Source organism: Mus caroli, unplaced genomic scaffold (assembly GCF_978045245.1).
Source record: "Mus caroli unplaced genomic scaffold, Mus_caroli_1 scaffold_3, whole genome shotgun sequence".
In the NCBI taxonomy this organism is placed as follows: Eukaryota; Metazoa; Chordata; class Mammalia; order Rodentia; family Muridae; genus Mus; species Mus caroli.
The window spans coordinates 69,557,056-69,579,607 of NW_028227258.1; the positions used below are offsets into that span (position 1 = coordinate 69,557,056).

Below are 22,552 nucleotides of genomic sequence, written 5' to 3' on the forward strand. Positions count from 1 at the left end.
GTCCCAAGGGAGTAGAGAGAAAGTCAGGAATCTGAGATTCTGCCCAAATTGTCTAAGAAACAAGATGTAGAGCCTTAACTGTGTCTCTCCCATACCTGGTCCATCCCCTGTCCAGGGTTAGCAGTTGTCTAGAAAAACCCTAGTGTTGAGTTCATGTGCTCACTCTTTACCGCCCCTATCACCATGATGGCAATCCAATCTTCTCCTGTCTGTTTAGGCCTGAGTATTCAGGAGGATCCAACACTTGCAGGAACTGGTGTTTCTTCCCTCTGCTGCTTCATTTCAAAAATGACTCATGTGTTTGTAAAAACTTAAAAATATTTTTACAGCCTGATCAGAGCAGCCAACACTCTGCTTTTTCTTGTTTTTTTTTTTTTTTCTTTCTAGTAATCAGAGAATAAGCAAAGGTAATATTCTTTAAGACTCAGTGTTTCTCAATTAGAATGCTCTTTAAATGCACAATCTTATAGAAAGATGAGAATTGGAATTGCAAAGGAATTTCTTTATTCAATCCAGATGCCCACAGAAGTGAAGTGGAGGGAGTAACTGAATCTGGATCCTGGGGAAAGCCTGACCACCATACAGTCAATCTGAATAGCTTTGAAAATGTGAGGTTTTCAAGGGGCACAGCTCCTATCTTATTCAGTGGCCAATCAAGTCGCTGAGATGAAAGGGGCCAGCTTCCATCATGCGGTGAAAAGCAGCCATCTGGGGACAGTGGAGATCCTGGCCAAGACTGGAAATCCTGAGAGATGTTTGGGAGCTAGCCCATTTCCCATCTCCTGTGTGGTAGTTTATGAGGTGGTACTCATGTTGGCCTTGGTAGCAGAGAAACAAAGAATACTGAGGGGAGAAAACTTCCTCGGCCAATGAATGGGATTCAGATGTTCAAACAGGGGGACCAATGCTAGTGTCAAGAGAAAGTACCAGTGCCCTGAGCTAGAGCCTGCCTTAGGGTGAAGGCAGTGCAGCCTGAGGCAGGAATAAGCGTCTACCTTGGGCAGGTACTCAGTGAGAAAGGTTCCTTTGGGGTTTTTAGGGTTTTGGTTTTTCCAGATAGAGTTTCTCTGTGTGGCCCTGGTTGTCGTGGGACTTATTCTGTAGACCAGGCTGTCCTCTAACACAGAGATTTGCCTGCCTCTGCCTCTGCCTCTGCCTCTGCCTCTGCCTCTGCCTCTGCCTCTGCCTCTGCCTCTGCCTCTGCCTCTGCCTCTGCCTCTGCCTCTGCCTCTGCCTCTGCCTCTGCCTCTGCCTCTGCCTCTGCCTCTGCCTCTGCCTCTGCCTCTGCCTCTGCCTCTGCCAAGTGCTGCAGGTAAAGGCATGTGCAACCATTGCCTGACTCCGTGGAGGTCAGAGTTGTTTTCCAACTGTGTAGTGCCAGGTGTCAGAGAAGTGGGAAGTAGGCTCCTTTGAGGATAAGAGCTCTCTCTGCCTGAAAATAGCAGCAATTATCACTGTGGAATTCCTGCTACTGGAGAGTCTGACTAGGGAACTTGGAGAGAAACAACTCTAAGTCTAATTAGAGCAGACTGAAGTAAAACAAGAGGCTTGGGGTTAAGGTGTCTCGGTGGCTCAACCAAGAGTCCACAGAAAGGTGGTAATGACATTAGGTGATAATGATGTAGGGGAACTAGGAAGGCACCAGAGGCATCATGTGTCCTGTCCTGAGTTTCCATAACCTCTCCTTAGAACATCCTGAAAGATCATCACAAAAGGAATACTTTTTTTTTAATTACCTTAACATGAAAGAGATGTTTATTATTGAAGAGAGTCAGTTTTCTCTAAGGGTATGGCCCCTGGTAGGTCAATCACATTCCAGTGGATAGCCCCACATTTGGGAGTATAAGGATATTACAAATTGAACTTGATAGCTTATTTTTTAAAAAATACAAAATTTGATGATAGAGAGTTAGAGTGGATTTTAAAGGAGTTAGGATAAAGAGTATAGGGTAACTATGAACAAAATACATTGTATGAATTTCCCAAAGAAATTTAATATCATTTACATGAAACCAGAATACTCTTTTTTTTATTCCTAGCTACTTCTGAAGAAGACTCACAGATGGAGTAATGGCTCAAGGATTAAGAGCACTTGCAGAGGACCTGGTTTCAGTCCCCAGCACCTACACGATGTCTCCCAACCATTCCTAACTCCCATTCCAAGGGATCCAACACTTTCTTCTGACCTTTGTGAACATCATGTCAGGCACACGCATGGTACACATTTATAGATGGTGAAAACACATCCATACGCATAAAATAAGACAAATAAAACTGAGAAACAATTAAAAGAAGTCTTCAAAGTTCTCTTTAGAAAAAATTGTCTTTCCCTTTCTTCCTTCCTTCCTTTTTTCCTTCCTTTTTTCCTTCCTTTTTTCCTTCCTTCCTTCCTTCCTTCCTTCCTTCCTTCCTTCCTTCCTTCCTTCCTTCCTTCCCTCCTCTAATCATTCACCCAAGCTTCAATTCTACAATTGCCAATCACTGAGCAAATACTATACACCAGGTAGCATATTTCTGTGAATGAGAACCAGTGATATTTGGACAGAGTCAAAGGATAATTTTGACTCAGGTTCACAACAGGTGATCTAGCTGTGCAACTAGCAAGTGCTTCAAAAACATTTAGATGGGTTTGCAGAGGGGAGGGAACACAGGTGTGGGAAGAAGAGGCATCATCACACCTGAGTTTTAAGATAATTTAGATGTCCTGAAGGTCACACCCTTTAACAGATAGTGTTTGGAATGTGGTTCTGAATCAGTGATGTTAGTCTCATGTTATGTTGATCAGAAGAATTTGCTGGTGCCAAGTCTAAAGGAGTGCTTATTCATGTGACCTCAAAACACAGAAGTCTCTGTGATAGGAAGGATCTCCAGAAAATGACCATCATAAAGGGATTGTACTTCTTGGCAGGTGTCACCCTAGCCATGCCACTATGCTATCTTAAAACCCCCTCTTGAGTAATATCAACTAAATTCAAAATAGTCCTGTTTTAAAGTTAAACTATTTTTTAAATTATTTTATTTATTTACATTCCAAATGTTGACCCACTTCTCAGTCCCTCCTTCCAAGAGTTCACCACCCCTCCTTCTCCTCTTTGCCTCAGAAATGGTACTCTCCCATCCCTCACCCCAACACTATTGATCCACCTCACCTGCTCCCCCAACCCCTACCATGTGCATCTCCCCAACATCCCCCTTCCCTGGGGCATTGAATCTCTACAGGATTAGGCCTGCCCTCTCCCAATGAGGCCACACAAGGCAGTCCTTTATTACATATGTACCAGGGGCCATGGACCAGCCCATGTATACTCTTCAGTTGGTGGCTTAGTCTCTGGCAGCTTATAGGGGTCTGGGTTAATTGATACTCTTGGTTTTCCTATGGGGTTGCCATCATCTTCAGCTATTTCAATCTTTCCCCTAACTCTTCCATAGGGGTCCCTGACATCAGTCCAATGATTAGCTTTAAGTATCTGCATCTGTCTCAGTCAGCTGCTGGTAGAGACTCTCAGAGGACAGCCATGCTAGGTTCCTGTCTGCAAAGACAAAATTGAATACTATTTAGCTACTAAAAATGAGGACATCATGAATTTTGCAGACAAATGGATAGAACTAGAAAATATCCTGAGTGAGATAACCCAGACCCAAAAGGCATAGTATGTACTCACTGATAAGTGCGTATTAGCCAGTACAGAATACCCGTGATACAACTCAGAAATCGTGAGAAGTTTAAGAAAAAGGAAGTCCCAAGTGAGGATGCTTAAATCCCACTTAAAAGTAGGGAGGAAATAATTATCGGAGGCAGAGTTATGGGACCTGGGTGAGAGAGGGGAGGGTAAAGGGTAAAGTGAGGGAGGAGATAAGGTATGGAGACAGGAGAAAAGCCCAGAGGGCCAGGAGAATGAATGGAAATAAACAGCTGTGGGGGCTGTGGGGGTGAGAGGGGGTAGAGGTGTTAACCTCTAGAAAGTTCCAGAGACCTGGGATGTGAGAGGCTCCCAGGATTCACTGAGGATGACCATAGCCAAAATGCCCAACAGTGTGGAATGAAAACTGAAAGGATCACTTCGAATAGATAGAAAGGGCTTCTAGTGGAGGGATGGATTCACCAAACTACCTATAAAAATTTTAACCCAGAATTATTCCTGACTAAAAGAGATGCTAGAACAAAAATGGAGTAGAGATTGAAGGAAAAGTTATAGAGTGACAAAACAACCAAACTTGGAGTTCATCCCATGGGCAGGCACCAAATCTTGGCACTATTACTGATGCTTTGTTGTGCTCAAAAACAGGCTTTGGGGCCTAGAGAGATGACTGAATGGTTAAAATCACTTGCTGCTCTTGTGGAAGACTTAGGTTCAGTTTTCAGCACCCACATCCTGTCGCACCACGGTCCCTAATGTAAGTTACATGGAATCTTCCACCTTCTTCAGACATCCATGGTCGCTGCTTACATTTCATGAAGGTAAAACACTCATACACATTAAATAAATAAACCTAAAATTTTCATTTTGAGCATCATGGCCTTTTCCTTCATCTCTCAGACTCTGACTAACTGGAGGTTTCATGAACTATAATATTATCCTGCCTTCTTTGAATCAGTACCCTTGAGGGCTCTGAAGGCCATTTCTGTGCCTGTTCAAATAACAATATTCCCATGGTGATATGTGTTTCTTCTTCATATTTCTTCTTCATTCTGATAAATACTAACAGACTGTCTAATATGTGTCTGTCATTTTTGTCCCAGGAGCTCTCTGCAGATGAAACCACTTCCCATGGTAAATGTGGAACGCCTCTGAGGGAGACACTGCATCATTTTCAACACTGGGATTTATGGCTTAAGAAACCTTCTGGGGCCAGTGATATGGGCCAGTGGTTAAAAGCATTGACTGCTCTTCCAGAGGTCCTAAGTTCAATTCCCAGAAATCACATAGTGCCTCATAATCATATGTAATGACATCTGATTTCCTGTTTGTATGTGTGCTAAGATAGAACACACACACACACACACACACATACAAAGATTTTAACATCAACACTTTCCAGACCAGCTATTTGAGTATTTTTTAATTCTTCTGTATGCTAATTCATAGCTCTTCTACCTTTTGCAGGTCTAGAAATAACTACTGTTTATCACCAGAACCTTGTAAAGACATAGCAGTCTTACTGTTACTTCATAGATTCATCTTGTTAACATTTGACGGCCCCACCACAAGACAGGCCAGGCTTCTTTCTGGCTCCTCACAAAGGCAGGCAAACCTCCACTGTTGTCCCTAGGATGAAGGTGGTTACAAAAGCTTCTAGGTTTTCAGGTGTGGGGAAGAATTCAACTGGGCTAGAAAAGAGGAAGCAGCCACAGCCCAATGGTTGGGTGGAGTGGGAGAAAAGGTTACCCTGGAAAAATGATCAGCTTTCACAGTTGGAAATTTGAGAAACAGGTTGTGGGGAGAGGGGAAAGGTGTGGCAAGGAAGCAAAGCAGGTTTTCCCAGGTTAGGGACCAGCCAGAAAGGGGTGGGGCTGGGGGTGGTATGCACATAATTTTTAATGTGTATAGTTCCATGGAGTTGGGAGAAAATGTAAGAAATGTGCATAAAGTTATAAATCATCCAAACAGTTAGCAGAGTCTATAATCCATTATTTCTGTATTTCCAGCATACAGCTTCACTAAGAGATAGCAAGCACCCACTCCATTCCCCCTTTCCTCTTGGCTTTACTTTTTTACATTCACACAGTATTTTGCCACACAGAATACCAGGACCAGCCAGCCAACTTAAGGAAGACAGCAGGTGTCAGGACCACTTCTACCCTCCTCCATGCCAGCTCATTAACCCTCTCACAGCACAAGCATGACACCTGGGCCTGAGGAGGAGGGTGACAGAGAACCCAGGTGACATCATTGTCAAACTGTCAGTGTCATTATATCAGCTGGGTGGTTTCCATAACTAAAGCTGAGTCAGAGGGTGAACTAGGGGAGGAGGGTGAGTCATAGGTGACTGGTAAGAAAGGAAAACAGAGCATCTGGGGCAAGTGTGTTTCCTGGAGGTGTTCTTCTTATAAAAAGCCAGCTGCCCATTGCCTTCACACAGAATCCACACCAACAGAGAACCTGCTCTTCTCTGAGTATTAGGTAAGTCTCTGCTTGCAACTGATTTGAAATTCTTGCTTATTTTTTACTATGAAAAACTGTTCAAAACCAATGTCTATTACAGAGTTGATGTGGGGTGCTGCCTACAGTTAGAGAACAGTAGCATTGTTTGCTTAAATTATAGCACAGTTTGGGTCTAGGAACTTGAGAGGTGATCAGTTGGTCACTTTAGTAGACAGCCTTGGAATCATAGATTAAGGCAGAAGGAAACCTCCTTTCAAATGTTCATGGGAGTTCACAGCTGGAGACAGGTTAAGGCTTCAGTCCAGATAGCTTTCAGAATTGTTGCAGTTCTTGCTGATAGGCATATCAATAGAGAAATTTAATTTATTAGAGGGATCTATTAAAGTAAAATTTTAGGCCAATATGGAACATACCATACTTGTAGTCTGGCAGAGAAGGTGACATATGACATTGAAATGTGATTCATAGACAGTGGTAGTGAAAGAAGTAATGGTGGGGAGGGGCTGTGCAGGGGAGGCATGGCTCAAGGACAGCCTTTAGTGGTAGCACACATCATGAACTATGATGGAAAAGCATTTGATAGGCAGAGACAGAAATGTAGAAAATGTGTAGGAATCCATGAGAGCATAAACTAAAAGGGCAAAAGCATATGGGCATGGACTAACATGCAGCCACTCTGCAAGTCATACTGCAATCTATTTCACAAGGAGGTTGGTATGCTACTGTCTTTGGGTGACACCGCTTTCCATATGTCCTGGTGTGTAGGTTCACAAGCCTCTCAGAAGCCATACTTTATTGATTTTTAAGATGTATTATTAATATTTTAGTTAGCATATGGTTTAGTGTGAGATTTTTATATGCATATGTCATTATTCTTTGCTCATTTATGCCTTGGAGCTTCTTCAACTAGGTAGATAACATGACCAGGGAGAATGAGAGTAAGGAAAGAACCCACTGAGACAGACAAGAGCAAACCACACTTCTGCTAATCATGTTTAAAAAGTCCAGAAGTGATCATACCAAATTTTATTTTCAAGTGTGGAAGTCAGCATGGAGAAGGGCTCTTTTTCTTTAAAGGGGACTGGAATTAAATTGACTTGCTGTTGAGGTTACATTCTCTTTCAGTGAATCACTAAATTGTCTTTTCTGTTTCCAGGACCAAGTGCTATCTAATCATGAGTTCCCACCAGCAGAAGCAGCCCTGCACTGTACCCCCTCAGCTGCACCAGCAGCAGGTGAAGCAGCCTTGTCAGCCACCACCCCAGGAACCTTGTGCCCCCAAAACCAAGGATCCCTGCGACCCTGTTCCTGAGCCCTGCAACCCCAAGGTGCCAGAGCCCTGCCACCCCAAGGCACCTGAGCCCTGCCACCCCAAGGTGCCAGAGCCCTGCCAGCCTAAGGTGCCAGAGCCCTGCCAACCTAAGGTGCCAGAGCCCTGCCAGCCTAAGGTGCCAGAGCCCTGCCAACCTAAGGTGCCAGAGCCCTGCCAACCTAAGGCACCAGAGCCTTGCCACCCCAAGGCACCTGAGCCCTGCCACCCTGTTGTTCCTGAGCCCTGCCCCTCAACTGTCACTCCATCACCATACCAGCAGAAGACAAAGCAGAAGTAATATTGTCCACAGCCATGCCTGAAGACCTGATCACCAGATGCTGAGGCTGCTGTCCATCCTGCTTATGAGTCCCATTGCCTTGTGCTACCAATGCTGTGACCTTCAGTCTTAATCCCTCTCTCCTTGCACCACCTAAAAAGTTGACTCTCATCCTCATCCTCAAGGACTCCTGAGCCTCTTAACATTGCCCAAAGTCATATTGAATGGCTACACTTTTCATGGCTCAGGATTCATCTGAAGGGGGTGGGGAGTGAGACAAGTGTATGGTCAATATTTTCCCCCCATTAAATGCCATTTAACTCCATACTTTGCTGTGTATGTATTAGTGGCTGCCTGAACTATCATTACTTTCTCAGTATGAAGGAGGAACTAGCACAACATAAACTGGTCAGTAGGTCTATAGCTAAAAGTTGCCTAAAGATGCCTAATTTTGTGATTGAGTATGTGGGATGTGTGTGTGTGTGTGTGTGTGTGTGTGTGTGTGTGTGTGCATGATCATATAGCTATAATATATACAGAACAGACTGGTACAAAAGTATTTAAGGCCACGTGGTATCTATTACTTTGGGAAGCCAAGGGGTTTTCTTCTTTCACCCAAGTGGATCACATCCACAGGTGTTTGATGCATATTTTGACTCATTGCTGACTGTGAAGTCTTTGCTCCAGTTATTTTTATTCTGTTCAGTTGATTCTCTTAAAACTGTTTCAAAGAAACAGTGCTAGTGTTCAACCTGCATATTTATTTTTCATCCATCTTTCCTTTTTGATTTCCACAACACATAGTGCCAAAATTGAGGTTCCGACCTCAAACAGGAGACAAATCCTTCCCACAGACATTGAAACACATATCCACATAGTTAGATCTCCAAAAATTATGCAACATGTACTCCAACCACATCACTTCAGTCATTCCCCTTTGAGTACCACTGAGTGCCCACTGAGGATAGTGCCTGCCCTAAGAGTAACCTAAGAAAAATGGTCCTGTCTTCTCTATGTAAACATCCTTTCCTATCCCACTCTGTCCTCCTCACATTAATATACATTGTCCGTTATTCTACTTTTTACTTCTCTATGTAAGTCTTAAGAGAAAATGAATTAAATGAAAAGGGTTAAGGAAAAGTGTAAACAGGCTTCAGAAGACATATTAGTACAGATAAGAAAAAAAAACAAAGTTGAGTGTGACTGGGTTAGTAGGAAATAAATAGTGGAACAAGGGAGTGTTGAAAAGTATCTTGTTCATGTTCCAGATAACTGACATGGGGTGATAATTACTAAAGGTCACCAAGAAATAGAATTTCTTATTTGTTGTACCCAAATCTATGGCTCATGTCTCTAGTTTATCCTACTGACCCGCTTTCACCTTTCCCTGATAATCAGAGTGACTGCATTCATGAAACTGACTAAAGAAGTCAAGAGGAAATTTCAGAAGGGCTTCAGTGTTTCCTGAGATGTGTCTAACAGTAGATATGCAGTACCTGTGGGGTGTACATGGGCTCCAAATTTGGAAAATGCTCAGAGATACTTGGGAAGCAAAAGACAAAACATTGATTGTCAAGGATTTGTAAGTTGGGCAGCTGGCAATCTGGTAGAGAAAATGACATCACATGTGTGTACATGTGGTGAGGTGATTTTAAATCATGGCTTGTTACCAGGATGGAAAATGTCATTAGTATCTCTAGGAACAGTCATCGTTGGCAGACCTTGTGTCAAGACACTGGACAGAACACTACCTTTCACATGTATAAGGGAAAAAGACTTTGAGGGTTGAGCAAAATCAATCAAATTCTTCACTCTTTGGGAAGCTGAGGCAGAAAGATTAAAAAGGATTATAAATCCATATAGGATTATCAATTCATTCTGGCCAGCCTCAAAAAAATTAAGTGAAAAATATTTTGGGGGGGTATACTTTAGTGACAGATCGTTTAATTAGCATGGGTGAAACGATACATTCAGTACCCAGAAGCACACGCAAAAACATGCTTTGCACATTTTCTGCACTCCACTGGGAATCAGTCGTTCCTGACATATTTCAGTGCTACATACAACAGGAAAGATGAGACTGAGGCTTCATCCCCATGGGACAGTGCTTGGCTGTTTGCATACTGAATGTGTAATCATACTATGATCAAATAAGAATAATCAACCGAGAAAAATTCCTGGACAGTATCAGGATCATAAAAAATACTATGGCATGCAATTCACATTGTCATATCTGTATACAAAACAAAGGGAAATGGAGGAGTAGATTTGGGAGAAACTGGCAGTTTTTTTTTTTTTTTTTTTTTTCTGGAAGCTCAAAGCACTTTCCAGAAAGTCACTTCACAGATCTGTTGATTTTTTTTCTTCCTCCCCTCCCCTCCCCTCCCCTCCCCTCCCCTCCCCTCCCCTCCCCTCCCCTCCCCTCCCCTCCCCTCCCCTCCCCTCCCCTCCCCTCCCCTCCCCCCTCTCTCTGTGCGCACAAGCACATAGATGCAGAGGCCAGAAACATGTTTGGATGTAATAACCAATATTACTTCCTTACTCTCTTTAGTTCACAACCACTCTAGTTTGACTCTCTAATTTTTGAAACTGGAATCCCAAGATTACAGGGCACTGGGCAGGAACAGAACTACCCACCCCCCCCCCCCCCCACACACACACACACAGCTCCTTTCCTACTGTGAGAGGCTGTCATTCCCTGTGTCAACAGTAGAGGGAAGTTGCTGAGTTTTGATGAAGGGCCAAAGAACTACAGGGTCACATCATGATTTGATTACTGCTCTTTATGCAGGTAAAGAAATGAGTGCTCAGTTTCCTCTTTTCATGACTGCATCTTGGTCTTCTCACTGTCACATTAGTGCTGTTAGAAAGGCCACAAGTCCTCAGGTGAGAAGCCTGCCAGAAACAAACAAAATATTGTAGAGGTTCATTTGTGTCTTTCAATCTGACTACAAGTCTATTAAAAAATTTACCCCAAACACGTGGAAGTTTCTTCAAGAATCTCATGCTGAGAAAAAGAAAAGACCCTGGCCAGAGGGATGACTTGTCTCTCCAGAAAGATATTTCACACAGTTCTAAAAACTTAATACTTTCCAGGATGAGATTACAGCCCAGACAATGAGGGACACACTTTCATCAGGCTTGCTAAGATGGCATAATATTTGGGTAAAATATCTGGGTAAAAGAGCCACCTTATGGCTGGAGAGGTGGCTCAGTGCTTAACTCTTTCAGAGGATCTATCTGGTTTGGGTTTCAGCACTCACATGGTGTCTCAAAGCCATATGAAACTCCAGTTTCAGGGGGATCTGTCACTCTTTTTTGATATCCTTAAACTTTAATATTACTTAAGGCAGATAGACTTGGGACAGTGGGTGTCTTGTATGGACACAGAATAAACTGTTTTCCATTTCCCACTGTTAATTTGGACCTTTTTTTTTTTACGTATTTTCCTCAACTACATTTCCAATGCTATCCCAAAAGTCCCCCATACCCCCCCCAACTTCCCCACCCACCCATTCCCATTCTTTTGGCCCTGGCATTCCCCTGTATTGGGGCATATAAAGTTTGCAAGTCCAATGGGCTTCTCTTTAACAACATTTTTGAGTTTATCTATTTTATTGAACATATATGGTGTATGAGTGTTTGACTGCATGCATGTAAATGTAACACATGTGTGCCTGGTGCTGAAGGATATCATAAGGTGGCTCTTTTACCCAGTAAAATTTGGCATGGGTTGCTGAAGCTGGATTTGGGGCACATAGGCTGTATTTGATATCACCCATGTGTGTTGAAGAAAAACTACAGTATCTGGTTTATACAAGAGCTTTATATGAGATAGTTCATACTAGATTGATGGCTGAATCCTCCTTAGCTCTGTTTAGGCATCTCTTCTGTGGGTAACTGTGCCAACCACCTTCCTAATCAGTTTTCTCTATAGTCAGCTTCCTCTAAAGGCAACTTCCTCCACAGGCATCTTTCTCCACCTCCACTTGAATCCACATTTCCCTTCCTGCTCTTCCTTTGCTCCCTGTTCATTTTCTGAACTATGTTTAATACTTGCCTACCCAACATACTTCCCCAGAGCCAAGTAGACAACCTGGATTGTTCGGTTATTGGACCTCCTCTGGTATTTTTATACTGATAGTTTCAGCTCTCAATGTGCACAGGTCATCCCAAACTGCTCTGTACTTCCATGTCACATACTCTATCTTGATCAGATCTGACTTCCCATGAAGGCAGGAACATTCTCTGTATACACTGGATTCAGCCTGCTCTATCAAGTTGTCCAAGCCATTGAATGTTGATAGTCCATCCTTTTGCTAAATGATTGATTTGACAGAAACATCTGCCCTATGGATTGGCAAGGAAGTTTTGTTCTATCCAGCCACCTAGGTGACTCAGGCTCCTTGCCCTGTATAGTTTTTTTTTTTGTTTGTTTGGTTTTTTGTTTGTTTGTTTGTTTGTTTTGGTTTTGGTTTTGGTTTTTCAAGACAGGGTTTCTCTGTATAGCCCTGGCTGTCCTGGAACTCACTCTGTAGACCAGGCTGGCCTCAAACTCAGAAATCCACCTGCCTCTGCCTCCCGAGTGCTGGGATTAAAGGCATGCGCCACCATGCCCGCCTGTATAGTTTAAAAACCTTCTAAGTCTCTCCATTTCACATTGCTGTATGGACTTGGAAAGACTGATTTCTGGACAGGAAAACTTATTTCTGGAGCCCAGAGGTGATCTTCATCACTGGGTCAACTGTCCACTGGGACCAATGCATTCCTACAGTATTATGGAGATGTATCAAATTTGGAGTTTAAATCATCTCTGTGCTTGAGAGAGAAAGGAAACACAGGCATCAAAGATATTTCAAAGCCTTTAACAGCCCATACCTTTATTCATCAATTGTATATTACTCTATCACCACCCCTTTTCATTTACATAAAATAGCTTCTGCCAAAGAAGTGATGGCAGGAAGTTAAACTACCATCCTCCAACTCACTATTTGGGATGATGTATAGGTATTTACATCAGCTTATCAGGAATCAGGCCTTCATAACCCCAAAAATTAGGACATTAAAACTATAATCTATCTTTTCCTCATTACCAGGGTAATGTGCTATAGAGAAATAAGAAAGGAAAACTTTATAACATCTGTTTGGATGAATGAAGGATGGAAGTCAGAAACTCCACCTACTAAGTAACATAAATCCAGTCTGAGTAGACCCACATGGTCCTCTGTTATCTGTGCTGGTGCCTCGAGCTTGTTTTGTGACCATTAACTTCTACAGCCATGCTTATGAATGATTGACAATCTTGTGACAGCCTTTGACAAGGTGTGCTTCTATAAAATCCTGCCGGTCCTTCTAAGGTCTTTCTCATCCTATTCCTAGCTTGCATGTTAGATTGGGGTTATGAATAGGGACTGCTTTCTACATATCATAATCTTTAAAAAAAACTTTTGCATTATTTTATAGGTATGTGTGTTTTGTTTGTATGAATACCTGTGCGCCACCTGCATACCTGCTGTCTGGGAAGCCCAGAAGGTCACTGGACCTGGGCTCTAGGACTCAAAACTAGGTCCTCTAAAAGAACACCTAATGTTCTTAAGCACTGGACCATTTCTCCAGCCCTTGCCAGAGCAAGAAGGGCTTCATGATGTCAAGATTAAGAATCTCATAGATGCAATGACACAACTCTGATATGGGTATTATAGTATGTTTCATGGGAGGTATGTCTCTCAACCATTTTAATTTTTGCCTTGTGTATTTCAGTTGGGTCACATATTTGCTTAGCATTTTTCTTTATTATAACTGATAACTCACAAGAATGTCAGACTGTCATTATATAAAACTTACCATGAAGTGATAGCTTAGATATTCAAATTATGAATTCTTTTAACATTGATCAATTAAAATATTTATCAAAATGGTAATGAAATAAGCTATTTCCATCAACAAAGAACAGAAGAACTAATGTCCGCTAAAGTTTTTTTAGTTAGAATTATTATTGCTTTGTTTTCATCAACTAAGAATATAAAAACTGATGTCTGCTAATGTGTCTTAGGTTACTATTGCTATATTTTTATTTTTATTTTTATCAAGTAAGAATATATGAAGTGGTGTCTTCTAGCATAACAAATTTCCTCTTCCCAAAAGACAATTTGATATCTCCTGTTCATCATAGATTCCGTGGCCTCAATAGGAAATGTAAGCCTGAAAATCCTTACTCTTACAGCTCAGACCTTGTTCTTTCCACCTTGGCCTCTGTACAGGCTTGGCATGCTCTCAAGTTGTATTTTAAGTCTGTCCTTATTTCATTCCAGATAGCTATATTTCAATCCCTCCATCTCTCTCCCTGCCCCCGTCTATCTGCTGAAATGCCAGTTTCATCAAGAGCTAAAATATGATAGGGCCTTTAGCTTTCAATCCCATCCTCATCTGATAAACACATACCGTATTTTCCACAGCATATATGTGAATGAAAGAAAACACCATACATGTTGTCTTTCTGTCTGCCTTACTTCTCCTAATAGTATCACCTTCCCTCACATTTATTCTGACCCATGACGCACAGCTAGTGTTTCGTGTCTAGGGTCTAGTGGCTGCTGTTCTGTACTGTCTTCAAATATAGTCTTTGCAGTCTTAAGTTTCTTGGGTGGACATACCATATAAATCCTATTACCTTCAGCTGGGCATTGAATTCTTTAGTTTTGTATTTAAACTTAGCTTACAAAGTTGTAGGTTTCCTTATGGTATTTCCACACACATTTCGCTGAGGCAGATCACTCTCCCCTTACCTATTTTTCTGCAAAAGCAGCATGTGCTGGTATCTCCTAAGTGATACCCCAAAATACCTGTTGGCATCCTTTCAGCTCAAAGTACTGTCTGTCCCTTATGATAAGGTGACTGTCTCGGAAGGAAACACATAGATGGATCTTACATTTTAACCAATTCTTATTTTTATATTTTGATTGGAAAATTTAGACTATTAATAATAAGTTACTACTGAAAAGTATGTACCAATTCCTGCCATTTTGTTGCTGTTACAGTATTTGGGGTCTTCTTATCCCACTGTTGCTTGACTAGTTGTATAATAGATACAACTGTAATTTATTTTATTCTATGATTTCATGTGTGCCATTCTTCTACTTCACTCTGAAAGATTGCTTCCATTATCTACTGTAGAGCTGACTATTTCCTTTGTTCTGCATACTTAGTTGTGAAATTATAATATTATGAGGGAAGTTATATTTGATCTTGTCTGTTTGTAGTTCTATATGTCTCCTCTAACTGGATTGCTCTCTTTTCATCAGATTTTGAGGATTATCTACTATGGTTTTGCTGAAAATATTTTCTATGCTTTCAAAATAAAATTCTTCTCCTATATTCACGATTCTTCAATTTATTCATTTCATGTTTCTGAAGCATCTTGAAAGTCCCTTCATCCCTATTTATAATAGCCAGAAGCTGGAAAGAACCCAGATGTCCCTCAACAGAGGAATGGATACAGAAATTATGGTACATTTACACAATGGAGTACTACTCAGCTATTAAAAAGAATGAATTTATGAAATTCCTAGCCAAATGGATGGACCTGGAGGGCATCATCTTGAGTGAAGTAACACAATCACAAAAGAACTCACACAATATGTATTCACTGATAAGTGGATATTAGCCCAAAACTTAGGATACCCAAGATATAAGATACAATTTGCTAAACGCATGAAACTCAGGAAGAATGAAGACCAAAGTGTGCACACTGTGCACCTTCTTAGAATTGGGAACAAAACACCCAGGGAAGGAGTTACAGAGACAAAGTTCGTAGCTGTGATGAAAGGATGGACCATTTAGAGACTGCCGTATCCAGGGATCCATCCCATAAGCAGCTTCTAAACGCTGACACCATTGCATACACTAGCAAGATTTTGCTGAAAGGACCCAAATATAGCTGTCTCTTGTGAGATGATGCCGGGGCCTAGCAAACACAGAAGTGGATGTTCACAGTCAGCTATTGGATGTATCACAGGGCTCCCAATGGAGAAGCTAGAGAAAGTACCCAAGGAGCTAAAGGGATCTGCAACCCTATTGTTGGAACAACATGATGTACTAACCAGAACCCCGGAGCTCTTGTTTCTAGCTGCATATGTATCTTGTCTCTAGCTGCATATGTATCGAAAGATGGCCTAGTCGGCCATCACTGGAAAGAGAGGCCCATTGGACTTGCAAACTTTATATGCCCCAATATAGGGGAATGCCAGGGCCAAAAGAATAGGAATGGGTGGGTAGGGAAGTGGGGGGCGCTATGGGGGACTTTTGGGATAGCATTGGAAATGTAACTGAGGAAAATATGTAATAAAAATATTAAAAATTTAAAAAAAAAGGACAGCAGTCGGAAGACAAGGGTGCTCTGGCTAAGCTGGTGGAAGCTATTAGGACCAATTATAATGACAGATATGACGAGATCCGTCTCCAGTGGGGAGGCAACGTCCTGGGTCCTAAGTCGGTGGCTCTCATTGCCAAACTGGAAAAAGCAAAGGCTAAAGAACTCGCCACTAAATTAGGTTAAATGTACATTAAGTTTTCTGTACCTAAATATAATTACAAAATTAAAAATTAAAAAAAGGACAGTAGTGAACTGCAGCCCCAGTGGCTTCCAAGTACCATAAATAGAGCATCCAGAAAAAAAAAAAGTCCCTTCATTTCTTCTTATTATTTTATGTCTTTATTATGTCTTTTCTTTGATTCATTCTATTTATGAAACTTTCCACAGAAAATTTTTTTATTTTACTTATTTTGTTTTTCATTTCCTGTATTTAAGTTCATTTTTTCATAAATATTTTTCTCCATATATTTATTTATTTACTTACTTATTATTTTGTATCCATGTATATGGGTGTGTGCATATATATTTTCATGTACAAATGTTCACATGTATATGGGGCCCAACAGTTAATGTTAGGCATCAATCTCTATCACTCTCCACTTTATTTTTGAAAGGAAGTCTCTCATTTAACCTAGAGCTTTATATTGGCTAGACAAACTGAACAATACGGTCTAGTCATCATTCTATTTTTTTCACTTAGTGCTTGGAGTATACTTGTGGAGCACCATTCTCAGCTTGAACATGGAGGTGGGGATCTGAATTCAGGTCATCATGGTTTCATAGCAACCACTTTACCAACTGAATCATCTCTTCATTCCCATCTACTTTCTTCTGTATTTCCATATCTTTTTAAAATTTCTCATTTCGAATATGAAAGAGAACAAGTAGAAGTACATGGGAGGATCTAGAAAAAGGGAAGTGAAAAAATTTTTAACGATATAATCTCAAAGAAAAGTGATGAAAAAAGTAACCTCATACTGAAGGTATTGTCACAATCAAATATAAAATCAATGGTTCCTTAAGCACCAGTTGTTTTACAGAGTAAAGTATCTTATAGTAGTCTGTGCGTTATCACTTACTGTGAATATACTTGGAAAAAAATTCTGGATAAGACTAATGACCCATATTGAGCTGACAGAGAAAAAATTGAGGGAGATATACACGTAGAAGGCAAGGAAAGTGAAATTTGACATTGAAATTTGACAGCAAAGGATGAATTACTGTTATGCCCTGAGTCCAAGGGAAACCCAGAAGAGCCCAAGAATTGCAAAGTCCACTGAAACTTGCAAAAGAGCTTTTTATTGTTTCAAATTGGAACTTGGATCACATGCTCTGCATTCAGGGTGAATGCTGGCATGTGATGACTGAGTCCAGAAAGCACTGGGTTTATATACAGTATAGTTAGGAATCCCCTGAATATTTACAGAAAAGGGGAGTGGAGGGCTGTAATCATTTGGTGAGACAGAACTGAAGCTGGGAGGGGGATTAATGGGTGTCTGTTGTGGGGTCATCAGGGACTAATTTTATGGCCAGCCATAACTGTCTGTGAACTCTGATAACCGTTTTCTATGATTTAAACTTGGAACCCTAATCTCCTTTGAGTTTGTTATTCCTTTAAGGTCTCTCTCTTTTTATTATTATTATTTATTAGATACCTTCTTCATTTACATTTCAAATGCTATCCCCTTTCCTAGTTCCCTCTCCAAAAAAACCCCTATACCCTCCCCCTGCTCCCCAACCTCCTCAACTGCTCCTGCTTCCAGGCCTTGGCATTCTCCAATACTGTGGCATACAATCTTCCCAAGACCAAGGGCCTTTCCTCCAATTAATGGCCAACTAGGCCATCCTCTGCTACATATGCAACTAGAGACACAAGTTCTGGGGTTACTGGTTAGCTCATACTGTTGTTCCTTCTATAGGGTTGTAGAGCCCTTCAGCTCCTTGGGTGATTTCTCTAGCTCCTCCATTGGGGGCCCTGTGATCCATCCAATAAATGACTGTGAGCATCCACTTCTTGATTTTCCAGGCACTGGCATAGCCTCACAAGAGACAGCTATATCAGGGTCCTTTCAGCAAAATCTTGCTGGCATATACAATAGTTTCTGAGTTTGTTGGTTGTTTATGGGATGGATCCCCAGTCTCTGGATGATCCTTTCTTCAGTCTCAGTCACAAGGACAGGTACCTGCAGAATTCAGCCATTTATCAGGAAGAGTGCTAGTTTTTGGCAAAGCAGAGGTGGGGAGGATGTTTTGAGCTAGGGTTTGGCTCCTTGGGATGTCTTCATTAAGGTGGAGTTTTATGGGTAGTGCTACTCTAATGCTATGCTGGGTTCCCATAGAGCAGCCAGGGAGGAGGAGGGAGCCCTGGACTTGCTGCAGGAGGATGAAGCACAAAAACAAGCTATCTGCATATAACTCTTGCTACAGGCAGGAGGGAAGATGGGAGCTTCTGTGGGGAAAATGCAGAGGCAAACTCTACACAACACTGAAGTCTCTTTGATGAGACTTTTAAGAAATGGGACGATTTGTTGAAAATGTTCCTATAACCACTCTGGAAATCAGTCTGGCGGTTCCTCAGAAAATTGGACATAGTACTGCCGGAGGATCCAGGAATACCTCTCCTGGGCATATACCCAGAAGATGTTCCAAATTGTAATAAGGACACATGCTCCACTATGTTCATAGCAGCCTTATTTATTTATAATAGCCAGAAGCTGGAAAGAATACAGATGTCCTTCAATAGAGGAATGGATACAGAAAATATGGTACATTTACACAATGGAGTACTACTCAGCAATTAAAAACAATGACTTTATGAAATTCTTAGGCAAATGGATAGAGGTAGAGTTTATCATCCTGAGTGAGGTAACCCGATCACAAAAGAACTCACATGATATGCACTCACTGATAAGTGGATATTAGCCCAGAAATTTAGAATACTCAAGATACATTTGCAAAACACATGAAACTCAAGAAGAAGAAAGACCAAAGTGTGGATACTTCATTCCTCCTTAGAATGGGGAACAAAATACCCATGGAAGGAGTTAGAGAGACAAAGTGTGGAGCTGAGATGGAAGGAAGGATCATCCAGAGACTGCCCCACCTGGGGATCCATCCCATAATCAGCCACCAAACAAAGACACTATTGCATATACCAGCAAGATTTTGCTGACAGGACACTGATATAGCTGTCTCTTGTGAGGCTATGTCAGTGTCTGACTAATTCAAAAGTGGATGCTCACAGTCATCTATTGGATGGAACACAGGGCCCCCAACAGAGGAGCTAGAGAAAATACCCAAGGAACTGAAGGGCTCTTCAACCCTATAGGAGGAACAACAATATGAACTAACCAGTACCCCGAGAGCTCATGTCTCTAGCTGTATATGCAGCAGAAGATGGCCTAGTCGGCCATCATTGGGAGGAGAGGCACTTGGTCTTGCAAAGATTACATGCCCCAGTACAGGGGAATGCCAGGGCCAGGAAGGGGGAGTGGGTGGGTTGGGGAGCAGGGCGTGGGGGGTGAGGGTATAGGGGACTTTCGGGACAGCATTTGAAATGTAAATGAAGAGAATATCTAATAAAAAATTGTTTAAAACTAAAAAGAAAAAAGAAAAGGGACAATTATCCTCAGTTAGCATCAGTAATTCAGGGGTTACAACATAACAATATACCTTGGGCTAAAGCAGCCATCTTTGCCAAAATGAGGAACACAAAGGAAAAAAGGAGAGGCACTCAATATATGTTCTCTAGGCCTTTTAAGAAACATGGAGGTGACCGACTAGGCCATCACTATTGCAAACTTCATATGCCCAAATACAGGGGAATGCCAGCACCAAGAAGTGGGAGTGGGTGGATAGGGGAGCAGGGCAGAGGGAAGGTATAGGGAACATTTGGGATAGCATTTGAAATGTATGTAAATAAAATATCTAATAAAAAATAAATTAAAAAAAAAAGAAAGAAACATGAAGCTGTTCCTTTGGCCACATACATGCGAATCTACAAGAAGGGTGATATTGTAGACATCGTGGGAATAGGCACTGTTCAAAAAGAAATGCACTATAAGTGTTACCACAGCAAACCAGAAGAGTCTACAATGTCACCCAGCATGTCGTGGGCATCATTGTAAACAATCAAGTAAAGGGCAAGATTCTGGCCAAGAGGATCATTGTGCAGATTGAGCACATCAAGCACTCAAATAGCAGAGACAGCTTTCTGAAGCAGGTGAAGGAGAATGATCAGAAGAAAAAGGAAGCCAAAGAGAAGGGCACCTCGGTACAGTTGAAGCACCAGCCTGCACCAGTCAGAGAAGTATACTTCCTGAGTACTAACGGAAAAGAGCCTGAGCTGTTGGAGCCCATTCCCTGTAAGGCCTACTGTATGAAAAAGAAATAAAGGACTTGGACTCCAAAGTGTTTTCCTTTGAAAAACAAAACAAACAAACAAACAACAACAACAAAAAAACAATGTACCTTAAAATGTTGTTTTCTGGGGCTGGAGAGATGGCTCAGTGGTTAAGAGCACCGATTACTCTTCCGAAGGTCCTGAGTTCAAATCCCAGCAACCACATGGTGGCTCACAACCATCCGTAATGAGATCTGACGCCCTCTTCTGGTGCATTTGAAGACAGCTACAGTGTACTTATAATAATAATAATAATAATAATAATAATAATAATAATGTGTTCTGACTGCAGAGGATTCTGGGGCCACAGCCTAGCAGAATCATTATCAAAGAGACCAAAAGAGACTTCATCCAGCAATTGATGGGATCAGCTACAAACTCCCACATTCAAACATTAGTTGGGGCTCAGGGAGGAAGTAGAAGAAGGGTTGAACAAAACAGGGGTCAGAGATATCAAGAGAACAAAGGCCACAAAATTAAGTCACCAGGACTCATGGGACTTGAAGAGATCAGGGAGCCTGTAGGGATCTGACCTAGGTCCTCTTTGTATATATTATGGCTAGTAGTTTAAAGTTCTTCTGGGAGTCCTAACAGTGGGTGTGAGGGCTGTCTCTGATTCTTTTACCTACTTGTAGAGCCCTTTTTCTCTCACTGGATTGCTTCATTCAGCCTTGATGTGATGTTTGCACCTGCTCTTACTATAGCTTTTTGTGCTGTGTTTGATGTCTCTGGGACACCTAGATATTTTCTAAGTGGAGGCAGAGACGGGGATGGATCTGGGGGAGAGAGAAGTGGGAGAAACTGAGGGTTGGGGAATAGAAGGAAGGAAAGTGCAGCCCTGATGTATTGCATGATAAGAGGAGAAATTAAACAACACAAAACAAATCCATTTTCTTTTAGGATCTCAGACAGAGTGTGCTCTCTGTGCCACTGCCCGACCTACTAGTCCTTGGGGGTTGGGGGTGAGGTGGCACAGAAACAAATGGCACAGACTTCAGGAGAAGTTAAGAAATGCCACAGCAAGCTACTCTAAACACTACAAGCTCCTTAATATCCTCCACCTGTGACTCATTGGTCCCAAGAAAGCATCTTTTCTTTTAAAAATTTATTTATTTATTTATTTTTATTCATTTATTTATTATTCTTTTTTTTTTTTACAGTCCAGTGGTTGTCCCCCTCCTGGTCTGCCCTCTGATAGTTTCTCATCCCATTCCTCTTCCCCCCACTCCTTATCTCCAAGAGGATGTCCCTACTCCCACCACTTCAGACCTCCCCATTCCCTGGGGCCTCAAGTCTTTCTAGGGTTACGTGAATCTTCTCTCACTGAGGCCAGACCAGGCAGTCCTCTGCTGTATATGTGTCAGAGGACTCATATCAGCTAGTGTGTGTTGCCTGATTGGTGGCTCAGTGCCTGAGAATCCTCAGGGGTCCAGGTTAGTAGAGATTGCTGGTCTTCCTATGGGGTCGCCCTACTCTTCAGTTTCTTCCAGCTTTCCCCCAATTCAACCCCAGAGGTCCTTGGCTTCTGTCTACTGGTTGGATGTAAGTATCAGCATCTGACTCTTTCAGCTGCTTGTTGGATCTCTCAGAGGGAAGTCATGTGAAGCTCCTGTCTGTAAGCACACCATAGCATCAGTAATAGTGTCAGGCCTTAGAGTATACCCTTGACCTGGATCCCAATTTGGGCCATTCACTGGACCTCCTTTCCCTTAGTTTCTTCTCCATTTTTGTCCCTGTAGTTCCTTTAGACAGGAACAATTCTGGGTCAGAGCTTTTGTCTGTGGGATGGCAACCCCATCTTTCCACTTGATGCCCTGTCTTTCTACTGGAAGTAAACTCTTTAAGTTCCCTCTCACTGTTGGGAATTTCATCTAAGGTACCTCCCTTTAAGTCCTGAGAGTCTCTTACCTCCCAGGACTCACTCTGGTACATTCTAGAGGGTCCTCTACCTCCCACCTCCTGAGGTTGCTTGTTTACCTTCTTTCTGCTAGCCCTCAGAGCTTTACTCCTGTTCCCCAATCCCCACTACCTAATCATGTTCCCCCTTTTGCCCCACCTGTCACCTCTCCCACATAGGTCCTTCCTC

The 22,552-nt window shown here is 42.0% G+C and overlaps 1 protein-coding gene across 1 annotated transcript; it reads left to right on the plus strand.

Annotated features, from left to right (window-relative positions):
- Positions 1 to 6,025: 6,025 nt before the first annotated feature.
- LOC110291689 (uncharacterized) lies at positions 6,026 to 8,018 on the plus strand. The gene is made up of 2 exons (XM_021158947.2): positions 6,026 to 6,122; positions 7,261 to 8,018. The coding sequence occupies exon 2, from the start codon at positions 7,280 to 7,282 to the stop codon at positions 7,712 to 7,714; it is 435 nt and encodes a 144-aa protein (XP_021014606.1). The 5' UTR covers positions 6,026 to 6,122; positions 7,261 to 7,279; the 3' UTR covers positions 7,715 to 8,018.
- Positions 8,019 to 22,552: the final 14,534 nt, after the last annotated feature.

What these genes read in the sequence shown, in the direction of transcription:
- LOC110291689 (XM_021158947.2), top strand. Translation starts at nt 7,280, where the DNA reads ATGAGTTCCCACCAGCAGAAGCAGCCCTGCACTGTACCCCCTCAGCTG.